Genomic DNA, 16,572 nt, shown 5'->3' on the forward strand with positions numbered 1-16,572 from the left:
ACGCAGGACCACACCTCCATACATGCCCTTTCCTGTTCTCTGTCTATATATGATGCCCCTGCACTACAGGCTGTTCTTATTTCCATGCCCCTCCCTTTTTCAGTTAATTTACTTCTCATTAGTACACAATGATCTGCCAGGCCAGGGGAGCCACCACCCTCCGCAAACCGGAGCCTCAAGTCATGCTCAAGTTATCTGCCAGTATCTGTTAGAAATGCTGTCAAACCTCATGAGGATGTGGTCCAAGCTAGTGAATTGGAACTAATGTGACTGTGATGAGATCAAAGATTTTAACTGTAAACTTCTTTGTCTCAATCCAACACATGTAGTCTGATGAGTGCCGCTATAAAGTCAACTCTCATTTCAACCTTTTTGAAACAACAACCGAAGAACAAAACAAGTTTGTTGCATTTCAGCCTCTGTGCAGAGCTGAAGTTCAGCATCTGGAAAGAAGAAGCTGCACCGCTGACCTTTGTAGGTAATCCTGATGTCTTTAACTCATTAAGAATATTTCTAGGGTCTTTTTATGAGTCTCCTCATGCTCTGAATCCAGTTCATTCCCCTTTAATTGGTTAGTTTTACTCTGAATCGGCACTGCTGACGGACTTAATGAACAGAAAGTGTCTTGTCACACCGGGGTCTCCCCTCATCCTGTTTACAGGTTTATAAAGTAGGAGGACAGTTGCCCTTTACAACAGTGTGATCATGGACATCTGTACTTACCAGTGTTGAACAGAAGCTCTGCTGTGCTGCTGAGAAAGGTTGGATGAGCAGTTTGATGCACTTTTGAAGAGAAACTCACTTTAAGTTTCACTTTTAGATTCTTTCAGATGCTGCTCCGCCTCTTCCTTCTGCCGGCTCAGCGGCAACTTTTAATGTAATGTATACCTTATTGATCCCCATGGGGAATCAATATGAATATTTATCAGGATACATTCAAATGTAGTCTGATTAAGTTGAGTCTCCGCTTCTTTCTGTAGTTCCTGCAGGTACTTATGGACCTGCGTGCATGTGTGTTATATTTCAGTCACATGGAGCAGGCTTTTTGGAAAAGCTGAATTCAAAATCTTTGTGCTGATATTTTCTGTTTGGTTTGAATTCTGAAATGCTGTTCTGTCTTAATCTGCATTTTTTATTTCCCCAAATCTGTACAACATCTGTTGAAGAGCACAAAGTTAGTCATACCATTGTGACACATTACACCTGAAATTGAATTTTTAAATGTCTATCTTTGTGTAACTAATGCTCCAGATATGAGAAGACCAAAGCCACACAGAGCATCCTGGCAGATAAGCAGCGCCATGTGGAGAACGCTCAAGACACTCACACAAGTGGCGAGCACCAGGAAAGAGGAAGTAGCAGGACTCAGACCTTTGTTTCAGTTCTTCAGCTGAAACAGTGATGAGACAAACAAGGACTATCTTGCACACTTATGGAAAAACAGCAAAACTTTTTTTTTATGATGGAATCAAAGAAAGTGAATCGTCTGCTGTTTGATATGAAGCCTCAACTCAAGTATATTCAAACACTGAATCTGGAAAAAAAACACCATTTACACTGAGTCATACTTTATTGTCCTTTAGGAATATTTGCTGTGGGCTCAGTTGCTGTCATTGAAGCTTCCTTCACAAAGTGTTAATAAACATTTGAATAAAAGAGAAATAAATAAATTGATAAAGAACAGAAGTCTATCTGTTAATAACCAGTCAATTTAGTGAAAACAAACACTCCACAATTCTCATATTGCACAGATAACTTTAAAAATGATCATTAAAAACCCTGATTGACATGCAGGCAAATTAATTTTTAATGCTATTCAGCATTTTGGGACTCTGTTTCTTCTGCCAGAAGGCAAGAGCTACTCCTCAGGGTGGAGGATAGATGAGGGTCTAATAAAGCTCTGTAACTCAATGAATACAGGTCACTCATGAATGGATTGTATGGAGAGGTCTTCAGCCCTCCATCACCTTCATGGCAAACTGCACCAGACACAACAGCTTAGATTTTACCTCCACAGAGAGCTTGCCATACCATAACAATACTTCATACCTCATGATGTTCTATCTTGATGAACAGAAACATTGTTCTCTGGTTGACATCAAGCACATTAGTCAAAGCCATAAAGTCCTTTTGCTGTAAATGAGAACATGAGTTGTCAGTGTGACCATTCCAGCTAAAGAGGTAGTCGAGGTGAATACCCTGATATCTACAGAAAACGGTTTAACCTGACTGAATGTTTACCTCAGTGAAGCGCTCTGAGAGATCTGTTCTCGTATGCCAAGCTAAATTTGGCATCAGAACACCTGAAAATAAAGTTACTTGGGTTACAGTCGTTTGATTGCTTGTTCATTGTCATGTGCCGAGGCACGCAAGCACAAAAGGATCCAGAAGCAGACTCAAGTGCTAGCAGGAAAAGACACTTTATTATAAATAACAAAAGGCGGCCCGGGAAAACCAGAGGAACAAACGAGGAACAGAAAAACCCGGGGAAACAAATGACACGGGGAAGCCGGGATCGGGACCGTGGGAGGCTGCAACAGAAAGGGGAGAAAATTACTAGTAAGCAGTGGAGCACAACAAGGCAGGATAGGAGTAGTAGGCTTATGATCGGAGTGGGATCGTGGGGGCTCGGGAGGGAAGTGTGAAAGTCCGTGAGGAGGGAGTCCGTGGAGTTAGTGACGAGGCCAGATGATGCACCGAGTGATGTAATCGAGCAGGAGGACAGGCAGGAGGCAGACACTGGACGCCGGATTTAAATCTTAAACACAAGAAGGCAGATTTAACACAGTTCCAATAAATCATTAGCACAACGCTTTCGCAGGAGTCTAGTTGCCACAGAGAGGTGATTAACAGACTGACGTGGAGCATCCGTCAGCGCGGGTTTAAGTAGTTCTTCCGGTAATCACCCCGATGGAATGCAGGTGTGCCGGTGATGGCCCAGCCTGGGGGTGTGGCTACCCGAGCATCACACACACACACAGACTCCACAGACACAGGACCATGGACTATGACATTCATTTTTATTTCAATTATGTAAACAATCTACAGAAGTTAATTGAGCAAAGAAAGGAAAACAAAATTGCTATACAAAATTTTAAAAAATGCAATTCAGTATTGCTTCACTTTTTCTGATTCAGTTACTTATTTATAAGGATTGGGAAGAAGTGTACACGTAAATATAAAGATTATAAAGAGTAAACAGGACTAGTGAGCTAACACAGCCATAAGGCACACCAGTGCTGATGGAGCACTTATTTTTCACCCTAAAATTTTGAGTTCTGTCAGTTAAAGAGAATTAAAAGCATTTAATAATAAGTGGGGAGACAGACATCTGACTTGCGTTCTGTAAAAGGAGATGAGGCTGTAACATATTAAAAACAGATGGTTTCAACAAACAAAACACAGGTGGAGTCTTTGGGATTTCCCAAGTGCTTCAGAATTCAGTTTCTCTGATGGTGTCATTTCTGTACCAACTGTCCCCACAAACATGCAGCTGCCAACCCTCTCGGTTCTTCCCCCAAGTTTTTTTTTTCTTTGCACGCACAAGAGAAAGGCCATGCAGTTTGATCAACTCCTCCAATTTTCTTCTGAGTGACAGTGTGTTACAGAGTATCATGCTTACCAGTGGAGATCCACTGCCTTGCCCGGGGAACACTGTCGTATCACTCCCTCTTTTCCCTCTTTTTTAAAAATAGTTTTCTATGAAACAACTGTATTTTAATAGCCTTGACGGATTCATCCAGCATAACAGAGGTATAGTGGTGCGTCTCTGGTGTAAGTGTAGGTGAGTGGTGGCTCGACTTCAACTTGAGCAAATGTTTGACACAGTCAGCGTCTGCCAATTATTCAGTGGCAGTAATGGTCCTTGTACAGGTCACACCCAGTCAATACAGCAAAACAAATCTGCTTGACGTCACTATTCTGACGTCACTATTCTGACGTATCTTTTAAGCCCTCAGAGGTAAAACTCTGTGACTCTGGTAACATAAATATCAGCTGAATTATACAAAGGGAAGTTTTTTTTTTCTCACACTTGCAGGAAACCAGGTGATAAACTTCCTGTTTTATGTGTATTTGTGTTTTGGGGAGCCATTAGGAGCTCTGCAGTTTTCTTCAATCCAGCAAACCCTCAGCTTCATCATCCTGAGGGTTATTTAGGCTGTACTGATTCACCATTTTCCCAATTTGATGATTAGCCTGCATTAACATGACAGCTCCAAATGTAAATGTATCACTTTGAGTGAAAATCCAGCAGAGGGCGCTCTGAGCTTTAATACTTGATTTAAACCATTTAAACCCGTGTGTATAAAAATCACAATGTAACTGTGAGGCCGCTGTGAAGCTCAGACTCGTTTTCCCACTTAGGACGAGTTTACAGTACGGTTGTTCACCTCTCGATGGGAACTAGAATATCTGCAGACAGCTGGAAATGTATTCACCCAATGTATATACTATATATACACATGTGCAAAAATGGGGGGGGGCTGTAGATGAAGAACATATATATATATATATATATATATATATATATATATATATAATGTTCTTCATCTACAGCCCCCCCATTTTTGCACATGTTGAGGAGCGTGTCAGGCTACATTTCACTGTGTGTTATACTTGTATAACTATGCATGTGACAAATAAAGAACCTTGAACCTTGAACCTTGAAATGAAGTCTTTAAACTCTTTATTATAGCACATTACCCTGATCACTTCATGTTTTAATGCTCAAAAGACACGTGTTTTTATGAAGACCTTAACAACAGAAATCAGACTTTATTATTACAACAACAGCAGAAACATCTACTTTTGATTTAATGACACCCATGAACAGGAAAGTTTCTGTGAATCAAAGATTTAAATTCACAGTCAAATCTAAAACATTAAACACTGCACACTGATGTATAGACCCTCAGCTGTCTGCTGAATATCTGACAGGAACAGGAGAAATAAACTCATTCAGAGATTTCTACCACACAGTGGACTGAGAAATGAATCTGAGTGGAGTCTGTATCTCTACATGAATACACCTCGTTTAGAGCTCATCTTTATTTGTTTAATGCTCGGTGAATTTTAACAAGCTGTGTTCATGTAATCTCAACAAGACTTTGACAAGACTGATGATGTTTTCTATTGTTAGCTCTACTTAGACAGTTTCAGGAATCTGTTTCACCTTTTGATTCATCTTTAAGTTGGATCCAGTGTTCGGAGTTTCATGAGGAATACTTGGTGTAATGAGGAGTAAGTTTAGCTTCACAGCTCTCTGTTTGAATGATTCTGTCACATAAGGTATTTGTAAATTGACACACGATCCTTATCAGTCCAGCAAAGCACCTCCAACTTGTGGTCAAAGACCAGGGTCAGCACATCCAGGATCTCTTTTCCTGACTTGGCTTCTCTTAATCAAAAATCTTCACGTTAAGTTTCGTGCTAATGACGCACCAGCGGTTTTAAACAGTGCTTAAGTTGCTGCCGTGGTGTAACTCGGTTTAACACAGTAAACTGAAACTGTCCATCATAGAGGCTGTGGTGTCACTGCTTTAAAAATGAGATCACAGCTCCCTGCAAGAGTGAGAATCTACTGCAGCGCTGCACTAACATGAATGATGGCTTCTTTGTTCGTGAAGCTGCGGCGTTCTTTTTTTTTTTTTTTCCTTTTTATTAGTATCTATTGTTGGCTGAAAAACAGAAAAATTGTGCATTACGACCACCAACTGGTATGGAGTGTGGAGAAGACAGAAACCCCTCAAATGCTACCAAAGAAATTACTCTGTCTTACAAAATGGAATATGGCCCAAGATCTTAATTCTAACTTCTTTCGTTGTTTGGAAGCAATCAATAAGGTTCGGTTTAATTTTCATTACTAAGATTCCTGCGTGGTGTTTTTCTATTATGAGTAATCTCCTATTTATATCAGTATGCCCATGTCTGAGCAATGAAATGACTGTATCCTTTTTCCTTTTCTTCCCAACAAAGAACTGAGGGGAGACAAAGGATATAAATAGAAACAAGGTAAGTAGGAAAATGGGGATCATCAAAGAACACCTCTGAAATTAAAGACAGGGAAAGCAAAGCTAAATACAATGCACACAACACAAGAGACTATCGCAATAAAACAGGAAAGAATTAAACATGGGAACATCAAACAGAAACACAGACTTCACAGCCACAGGGAAAACAGGATGGCAGGAAAATTCAAACCCAGGGGATCAAGTATAAACAATAACTAATTACAAATAACAAAGGAAGACCCAATCAAAACTGGGAATTAAATCATGGAAAACAAAATGAGATTGACAAATGACATTTCTTTGTGCCAGCCACTCTCTTCTTCCTCTGAGCATCCCCCAATAGTGCTTTCATTGCTGCATTTCAAATATGAAATACAATGGGGAATAATGACCTTATAACAACCAAAGGAACTTCTGGATTGCCTGCATCCATTGTTCCTGCATGACTGCATCACAGTTCAGTAATAGAATCCTGAAAAATGTGCAGTTCTTAGCAAATTTAGGGCTTTGTGGTAGAACTTGACTTAAGCGGTCAAAGAAGTGCAGGAGACTGATGCTGTCCAGTGTAGCAAGTGATTTATTCACCATTTTGTGAACCAAACAATATTTACAAAGAAACAAATAAGAAACTCAACTCTATAATTAACTCAGTTCAAATAAACATAACTGAACAACTACAGGCCGATCTCAAATCTCCCGTTTTTAAGTAAGATCATTGAAAAAGCAGTTTCTCAACAGCTCAGTTACTTCTTAAAACAGAATAATTGCTACGATGCCTTCCAGTCAGGTTTTAGACAGAACCACAGCACTGAAACCGCTCTGACCAAAGTGTTTAATGATATATGTCTGAATACAGACAGTGGAAAAATGTCAGTCCTAGTTTTACTGGATCTCAGTGCAGCATTTGATACAGTTGACCACAACATATTACTCAAACGACTGGAGAACTGGACAGGTCTTTCAGGAACTGTACTAAACTGGTTCAAAACATACGTAGAAAACAGGAAATACTTTGTATCAATAGGTAACTTCACATCTGAGCAGACAAGTATCACATGTGGAGTTCCCCAAGGTTCCATCTTGGGACCCCCTCTGTTTAACATCTACATGCTCCCACAGGCACAGATTATAAACAACAACAAAATAAACTATCACAGCTATGCAGATGACACACAAATATATATCACAATGTCACCAGGAGACCAAGGCCCTGTACAGGCTCTTGGTAAATGCATTGAGGAAATCAATGACTGGTTGTGCCACAATTTTCTCCAGCTAAACAAAAACAAAACTGAGGTAATAGTCTTTGGCGCCAAAGAAAAACGATTACAGGTCACCAGAGAACTTCAATCTATACATCTAAAAACCACAAACCAGGCGAGAAATTTGGGTGTAGTGATGGATGCAGACCTAAACTTAGAAAAACACATTAAGACAATAACAAAGTCAGCTTACTATCACCTCAAGAATATATCAAGGATAAAAGATCTGATGTCCTGGAAAAACTAGTCCATGCATTCATCTTTAGTAGGCTTGATTACTGTAACAGCATCTTTACAGGTCTACCTAAAAAAATCAGTCAGACAACTACAGCTCATTCAGAACTCTGCTGCTCGAGTCCTCACTAAGACCAAAAAAGTGGACCACATCAGTCCAGCTCTGAGGTCCTTACACTGGCTGCCTGTCCGTCAGAGGATAGACTTTAAAGTTCTGATGCTGGCCTATAAAGCTCTGAATGGTTTAGGACCAAAATACATCAATGACCTCCTGACCCAGTATGAACCATCCAGATCCCTCAGGTCATCTGGATCCGGTCTTTTATCAGTTCCCAGAGTCAGAACCAGACACGGAGAAGCTGCATTCAGCTTTTATGCTCCTTATATCTGGAACAAACTCCCAGAAAGCCTCAGATCAGCTGAAACACTCAGTTTATTTAAATCCAGGTTGAAGACTCACCTGTTCTCAGCTGCATTTGAATAAAGCACCAAATCCACACTTTAAGCTTAAATTTCAAAACTTACATTTAACTACTGATTTTATCTACTGTTCTGATTTTATCTGTTTTGATTTTATATACTGTTGTTTGTTTGTTTGTTTGTTAATTAGTTAGTTTATTTGCTTGTTTTAATCAATTTTAAATCATGCTTTTTATTTGTTCTTGTTTCTAATGTCTCTGTAAAGCACTTTGAATCACCTTGTTGTTGAATTGTGCTATACAAATAAACTTGCCTTGCCTTGCCTTAAATCAACGGAAATTAAGGTCAAACTGCACACAGCTACACTGACCTGAACCTTTCTCTTGAAACACCTGAGTTCTTCTGCTTAAATAGTCCACTTAACCAAACAATTTCTCCTCTGGACTATTCCATTCAGTATGTAGGTAAGATGAACATGATTATATTCAAACCTCTACTACTCCTCTTTACTGGCAACAAACTCTGTGGTGTAATCAATACATATTACAACAATAAATCTATTTCTTCATAAACCCTCTAAAATCAACTTTATTAAATTATAAGAGTTCTTCCCCTTCTGCACTTAGTCTCTTCCTGTGACCTCAGATGAACCCAGAAGGTATAAAGCAGGAAGTAAAACTACATTTCCTCCTTTGGTTTCTGGAAGACAGGTAGGTAAGGTAAGTTCTAAACAATACAAATTAACAGTTGAAATAAAGAACATGTTAACTTAACAAACTTGTAGGAATTGATTTAAACCAAGATGTTATATTATATAATCTGTAAAAGTGCAAAACATAAACAAACCCGGGATAGTAGATGTTTGCCTATTGCAGATTACATGTGAAATATGGTTAAATCAAAACAAGAATGTTAACTAAGAATATAGACAAATGATCTTCTCACCCACTTTGTCACACTCCCCCCCCCCCCCCAAGACCATTACTCCTCTGAGTCACGGGACAGGAAATCAGCAATGACATTCTTATGTCCGGGTCTATACTGGACCTGGAAACGGAAAGGCTGGAGAGATAAATACCATCTTGTTATCCTGGCATTAGTGTCTTTCATATTATGAATCCATTGCAAAGCACGATGATCAGTCTCAAGAACAAACTCTTTCCCAACGAGATAATATCGTAAGGTGTCTAGAGCCCATTTAATCGCCAATGCCTCCTTTTTAATGGTCGAATACCTCATTTCCCTTGGAAGAAGTTTTCAACTGATGTACTGGACAGGCAACTGCTGCCCTTCATCTCCTTGCAGTAAAACAGCTCCCAGACCCACCTCAGAGGCATCTGTTTGTACTGTGAAGGGAAGGTTAAAATCTGGACACTGCAAAACAGGTTTCTGACACAAACAGTCTTTCAAATCATTAAATGCATTCTCAGCATCTTTCGTCCACCTGATCTTTGTAGGACTAGATTTTCTTGTCATGTCAGTCAATAAAGTCGACCACTTGATTAGTCGACGGTACCAACCTACTAATCCCAAAAATGATCTCAACCTTTTCTTTGTGTTTGGCAAGAGTGCTGCAGCAACTGCATCCACTTTCCCAACCTGAGGGCGAATGCCTCCACCCCCTATTACATAACCCAGGTACTGCACCTCGGGCTTGGCGATGTGACATTTCTTGGCATATATGACAAGTCCAGCATTCGTGATACGTCAAAACACATCAGCAAGATGTTTCAGATGATCTTCCCATGTACCACTGTAAACAACAATGTACCATTGTTGTTTACAGTGGGCCGCTGTCATCAATGTAGGCCGCTGCATATTGTTCTGCACCCTTCAACACTCGATCCACCAACCTTTGGAATGTAGCTGGTGCTCCATTCAAACTAAAGGGCATCACTGTGAATCTAAACAGTCCACTCGGCACTCTGAATGTTGTTAAGTCCTTAGATGAGTCTGTCAAGGGAACCTGCCAATAACCTTTACAGAGGTCAAGGGTAGTCAGAAATTTAGCATTTCCCAAATGATCAATTAGTTCATCAACCCTTGGCATTGGATAACGATCAAAAGCAGACACAGAATTTAACTTAGAAAAGTTTACACAAAATCTAAGCTTAGGATCATCTTTCTTTGGTACAAGCACAACAGGGCTACACCACTCACTGTGCGATGGCTCAATGATTCCTGCAGCCAGCATCTCCTCCAACTCACTTTTTTCAACTCAGGCAATAGCTTAGCTAGGATACAGCAAGTGGTATCTCTAATTGGCTGTTGGTCTGGAGAATGCAAAGTGATTTTGTGTTCAATGAGGTGTGTACGACCTGGCTTTAGACTGAAGAGTTCCTTGGTCATAAGCGATTGCACCTCCTGACGTCTTTCCAAAGGCAGATGGTTTAAGTCTGGAAACACAGTTTTGACAGCTGAAGAAGGGAAGTACTGCTCCCGAGGCTCTTCCTCATCCACAACTGTACATGCCCACATGGATGTTGAGTCCTGTGGCTGGTCAGTCCACTCTTTCAAAAGATTGACGTGGAACACTTGATGGTTCTTTCGACGAGCTGGTAAATGAAGCTCATATGTGACTGGGCCTGTCTTCTTTGTGATTTCACATGGCCCCTGCCACTTTGCAAGAAGACTGCTCTCAGAAGTTGGCAACAGTAGAAGAACTTTCTGTCCCTCACGGAAGACTCTTCTTCTTGACACTTTATCATATCTTTGTTTTTGCTGCTGTTGCGCATGGGCCAGATTGTTATTAGCAAGTTCTTGGAAATGTTCTAGCTTGTCTCTCATTTTGAGGACATGTGAGAGTTCACTAAACCTCTGCTCTGACATCGAACCCTCCCAAGCTTCTTTCAGAACATCCATTGGACCTCTGACAGGATGCCCATAAAGTAGCTGGAATGGTGAAAACCCAGTAGAACTTTGTGGAACCTCTCGGTAGGCAAATAACAAAAATGGGAGCCATTGGTCCCAATCTGACCCTGTTTCATTCACAAATTTCCTGAGCATTGATTTTAAGGTCTTGTTAAATCACTCCACAAGGCCATCCGTCTGTGGGTGATAGGGACTGGTCTTGACACCCTGGATCCCTGACAAACTGTATACTTCTTTGAGCATCTTGGAAGTGAAATTTGTACCCTGATCTGTGATGATTTCTTTTGGGATACCTACTCTGGAAAACAACTGAATCAGGCAGTTAACAATCTGACGAGCCTTTATTTTCTTCAGGGGGAAAGTTTCAGGATATTTTGTGACATAGTCACAAACTACAAGTATGTACTTGTGACCTGCTTTACTCTGTTCTAGTGGGCCAACAATGTCCATGGCAATGCGTGAAAAGGGTGTATCAATGATGGGCATACTGATAAGCGGAGCTCTATCTGCTTTCCTGCCTGGAGCTGTTAACTGGCACTGTGGGCAAGCTTTACAGTATTGTACCGTATCACTGAACTGTTGGGGCCAGTAAAATCTGGGAATCATTCTAGAAAATGTTTTAGATTGTCCCAAATGTCCTGCCCAGGGAATCGAATGACTCATTTTCAAAATGGTAGATCTCAAACTCTGGGGGATCACCAACTGGTCACCAATCTTGCTACGTCGATGCAACAAATCTCCCTTAACCACAAACACTTCCTGCCTTCCCTCAACTGTAGTTGACTCTGGAACACATTTAGAAAACAATGGTTTCAGTGTTAGATCCTCTTTCTGAAGCCTAGCAACCAGACTAGCACTGGGGAGAGACTCAGTCTTTAAAGGATCTAAAATGTGTTCAGCTATTCTTGTTCCCTTCACCTTTTCATGTCTTCTCTGTCTCTTGCTCTTTTTTTGTTTAGAACGAGTACTAGACTCGTCCAATGGTGCATCCTCATTTGCAAAAGGTAATTCATTCCAGCCCAAAACATTAACCTGTTGCTCCTTAGCTTTTGACTTTGTGACTGCCAACAGACTTTCAACGGTTTCAGTCTGACAGGAATGCTTGGCTATTAGCTCTGTGAGTACAGGGAGATCACGGCCCAACACCACTTGATAAGGCAGAGTTTGCAGCACTCCCGCTGAAAGAGTGTAACACTGGCCTTCTACTTCAATTGCAACTTCAGCAACTGGGTATGATACCTTATCACCATGAATACAGCACACATCCACTGTTGCTCCTGAAAAGATCACATCCCTAGGAAGACTGTCTTGTCTAACCAGAGAGCGATTACTTCTGAATCGAACAGAGCTACACAAATGACATGCTTTATTGGTTTTATTTTTTGTCTCAGATCTGGCAGGATCTGAGTTATACCAGTTCTGTCTTGTGTGCTTAACTTTCAAGTCAGTGCCACCACCTAACTTGTTCAATGGCATGTTGGAATTTGACTTAACTGGTGTGAAGTCTTTTGATGGTCGACAAGCTGCTAAGAAAGCTTCAGCCAGTTCTGCTGCTTCCTTGGAAGTCTTTGGGTTACGTTCCTTAACCCATGTCTGAAGATCAGGATTCAGAACCTTGAGAAACTGTTCCATGATGATGGCGTCTCCAATTTGATCCTTTGTCTTTGTTTCAGGATTCATCCACTTGATGTACAACTCCTTTAGGCGGACCTGCAGCTCCTTTGGTATTTCCTCTGCTCCAAAGGTACTAGAATGAAACCTCATTCGATAGGTGTCAACACTTATTTCATATTTCTGCAAGACAGCACACTTTACTTTTGCATAGTCCATAGTGTCATCAATATCCATGGCTACATAAGCGGAATGTGCTTTACCAGCTAGCAGTGGTGCTAGGTGAAGAGCCCACTCATCTTGCGGCCACTGGCAAGCATGAGCAATTCTTTCAAAGGTGATTAAATAATGTTCAATGTCCTCACCTTCATTGTAAGGTTGCATTTTTGGCCCCTTCCAGCCTGATTGTCTAACCAGTGTTGAAAGCTGTGCCTCACTGCGTTGATGTACCGGCTCCAAGTCAAGCCTATTTGATTCTTGTGTGCTGGCAGATGGTTCTGGAGTAGGTGCTCTCGAAGAAGCCGATGTAGATGCTTGTACTTCAAGTAACTGATGCTCTAGATTGCCATGCTGCACCTGCTGTTGAAGCTGGGCAAACTGATGCCGGATTTGCCTCCATCTATCCTCCTGGCGCTTGTGCTCTTGCTCCAGTTTAGAATCGCGTTCAGCCTGCTGTTACATCAGAGTTTGTAAAAGTTTGGACAATTCAGCCACATTCTCTTGTCCAGCAATATGGCCACCTATTGCCCCTTGTTGGTCGCTGCCATCTTGTAAATCATCTGCTTCACATTCTGGAACAAGCCCCCTCTTTGCTCAGGTAGACATCTTCTCAATTCCTTAATTGGCCTGGAAACCCACTGCTGCTGCTACCAAATATACACACAAAGAGGACGACAAGGGAACAGGCCACAGGTGGGAACACAGCTGACACTAAACTGAATGACGATGCAGGGGAAGCAAAACTGAACAGAATACACATGAGATGGAAGATTAACAAAGCAGGAAGTACAAACACTGAGAGCATGACTAAGACACATGGGCTTGACACTGGGACTAGGGAGAAAACAGACAGTCATGGGTTTGTGACCGGGAAGGCTGAAAGACAGAGACTATACAGCGGAAAACTGAGCTGAAGAAAAACTAATATAGAACTAGGACATAAACCATGACAAACACAAAAACTAGTTCAAAGATGTCTTAGAGGAGAAGAGAAATTAATTCCGAAATAAAGCCAACATGTGCTGCACAGTGAAGCTGGAATAAAGAAAAAAACAGAGTGAAAAACTGAAGCAGCTCTGATGAGCTGAATAATCACTAATCAAACACACACAATGATTTAAATGTTTTAAATAAAGAACAGAGTGGGCCTGGCTAAGAGCGCCCTCTGCTGCATTTTCACTTAAAGTGCTGCATTTTTGTCGTCTTAATCCGGGCTGAACATCAGAGAGAAAAAATAATGAAAACTTAGCTGACTAGATGTAACTAAAGAATTGCATTTTCCAAATTTATTTATGACATGTATGATAGATTTCATGCTACTGGCGTAAATGTGGGTCTTTCTAAAAGAACTGGTCTTGCTGTCACTTCAGAGGTAAAAAGGCTGAAGTTCACCGGCTGATTCTCTTCAAAGAAGAAATAAAAGTTTAGAATTGTATTTATTGTATTCTGAAAAAGCATGGTGTACATATTAGAAAATATTTTCTGAAATCCTGATTTTGATATTTAAGAAAAGGTGAATGAAAATAATAAAATATTAACATGTTTCCTCAAACGTGTGTACAGTATATGCTTTAATGTCTGTGCCTTTGAACACTGAAAGCAAAAGAAAAGGAGAGTTTCTATTTTGTTATGTTGTAATCTTTTTTTCAACTTGAAAACAGTTTAACAAAAACTCAACTGACTCGAATCTGCAGCTTCTAACTGTATATCATGATCATGATCAGCAGCTGCAGTTTTCTCAGTTATGTTTTTTATGACTTCTTTTCTGTGTCCGCTGAAAGGTTGAGATGATTCTGTATATGGTCCAGTTTCCACATGGTAAACTATCAGACTGACTGATTGACAGGACAGATGATCAGAGGTTTAATTTTTTTACCACAACTGTTCTCATCATCATTATCAACATTAACTTTGGGACAGAACAATGGGTAGAGTTTCTCAGTGAAGGACCAGCCAGTAAAGGAGTAGATCACATCTACATCATCTACATCATAAAAGGAGACCAGACCCTCCTCGTAATCCACAAACACCCCCACCTTCTCAGAACCACGCTGAAGAGAGAGTGGGACTGTGGGATCTTCAAGAGCTCCACAAATGTTTTCATATGCTCCTACTGTCCAGAGACCATTCGCAGGACTCAGTGTGATGACTTCCTTCCTGTTGACTGACTCTCTGACCACTCCTAAAACCCAGTCAGGCTTTTCTTTAACCTGAACCTCAAAGTACAATCTGCCTGAAGAGAAACTCTGCTTTCCTAAAACAAGACGCTCCACAGAAAATCTCTCTGGGTTGTCTGGAAGATCATTCTCCTCTTCACCACAGTGTACTTGTTTTCCATCATCAGACAGGATGAGATAAGGATGTGCTGTATCAGGATCAAGAGTCACATCCACTGCATACTGCTGGACCCTCTTCAACTCAGCCTCAAACAGCTTCTTCATGTCTTTACTGAGAGTCTCCTTCAGCCGACCCACAGCTCTCACCACAGTCCCCTCATATGATGGTGGATGGATACTGACCTCTGTCCAGTCCTTGGTGGTTGGAGCAGCTTTCAGGGATGAGAAGCCTTGGAGGAGGTGGAGGTGATCTTTAGAGCGTGAGAGCTGCTCCACCTCAGAGCTTCTCTTCATCAGCTCAGAGATTTCCTGTTCCAGATCTGTGATGAAACCTTCAGCCTGTTTCTCTGTTGTTTCCTGTTTATCTTCAATCTCCTTTATGAGCTCGTTCAGACGTCTGTCAACAGACTCCTTCAGAGCAGTGAAGACCTGAACACCTTCTGCTTTCTCTCTGTCTGCAACATCTTTACTCATCTTCACTGACTCTTTGATCTCCTGAATCTTCAGTCGTCTCTTCTGGATCATCTGTTCAATTTCAGCCTCAGTCTCCCCCAGCTCTGCCTTCTTTCCTTCATATTCTTCTCTCAGAGGAACAAACGCATGAGTCTTGTGGTCAAAAACACAGCAGAGCATGCAGACACATGTCTGATCGTTCTTACAGAACAGCTCCAGAGGTTTATCATGCTTCATACACATCCTGCCTTCCAGGTTCTCCTCAGGATCGATCAGCTGATGTCTTTTCAGCCGTGAAGCTGTCAGGTGAGGCTCCAGGTGAGTCTGACAGTAGGAGGCCAGACACACCAGACAGGACTTCAGGGCCTTCAGTTTGGTTCCAGTGCAGATGTCACAGGGAACTTCTCCTGGTTTGGCAGCTTGTTGCTCTGAGCTGCTGCTGCTGACTTTCTGCTGAGTTTCATGTCTGAACTGAGAAACCATCTCAGAGATGAAAGTGTTGATGTGCAGCTCAGGTCTGACTTCAAATGCCTTTTTACACACAGGACACTGACACCTCTCACTGATATCCCAGTGTTGACTGATGCAGATATTGCAGAAGTTGTGTCCACATGGTGTGGAGACTGGATCAGTGAAGACATTCAGACAGATGGAGCACAGAGACTGATCTTCAGATAAAAGACAGCTGGCAGCAGACATGTCTGCACTGAGTGAGAAAGAAAAGAAAATGTTTTTATTTTAAATTCAGTTTTAATCATATTTAAAGAAGACTTGTTCTGCTTTTTCTTCCTTTCTGTCTTATGTCTCCGTTTCCAGTGCTGGATAGTCAAGATAAACATGATGAAAGTTTGAAATAATAAAGTCAGTGTATGTGAAATTAATCCCTGTGATCCCAAAGTTCACATGTCACACTGCTCTAAATAAAAAGTATCACACTGTTCTTTTAGTCTTAGATCTGTTTGAAGATAGAAATCGAAGGGATGATGTTGAATGTCATCAGTGTGAATGCCCCTGAGAGCTCAAGTTAGTCTCTCTTCTGATTTCTATCCCCAGACCACCGGGCAATGGAGAAAGCTAACCAAGAGGTATAAGCTGCCCTTTGGTGTTTTGCCTCCTTTAACCAGTCCTCCTGAGCTTCAAACTGTCCTGATCAAA

General features: G+C 41.2%; 1 protein-coding gene across 1 annotated transcript; it reads right to left on the reverse strand.

Moving 5' to 3' along the window:
• Positions 1–14,454: 14,454 nt before the first annotated feature.
• LOC146641835 (E3 ubiquitin-protein ligase TRIM39-like) lies at positions 14,455–16,116 on the reverse strand. Its single transcript, XM_085397578.1, has one exon. The coding sequence runs from the start codon at positions 16,114–16,116 to the stop codon at positions 14,455–14,457; it is 1,662 nt and encodes a 553-aa protein (XP_085253704.1).
• Positions 16,117–16,572: the final 456 nt, after the last annotated feature.

The sequence above is a fragment of the Rhamphochromis longiceps genome, linkage group LG23 (genome assembly GCF_057381845.1).
Source record: "Rhamphochromis longiceps isolate RC_006_pf linkage group LG23, R_longiceps_female_GT1.1, whole genome shotgun sequence".
Classification (NCBI taxonomy): Eukaryota; Metazoa; Chordata; class Actinopteri; order Cichliformes; family Cichlidae; genus Rhamphochromis; species Rhamphochromis longiceps.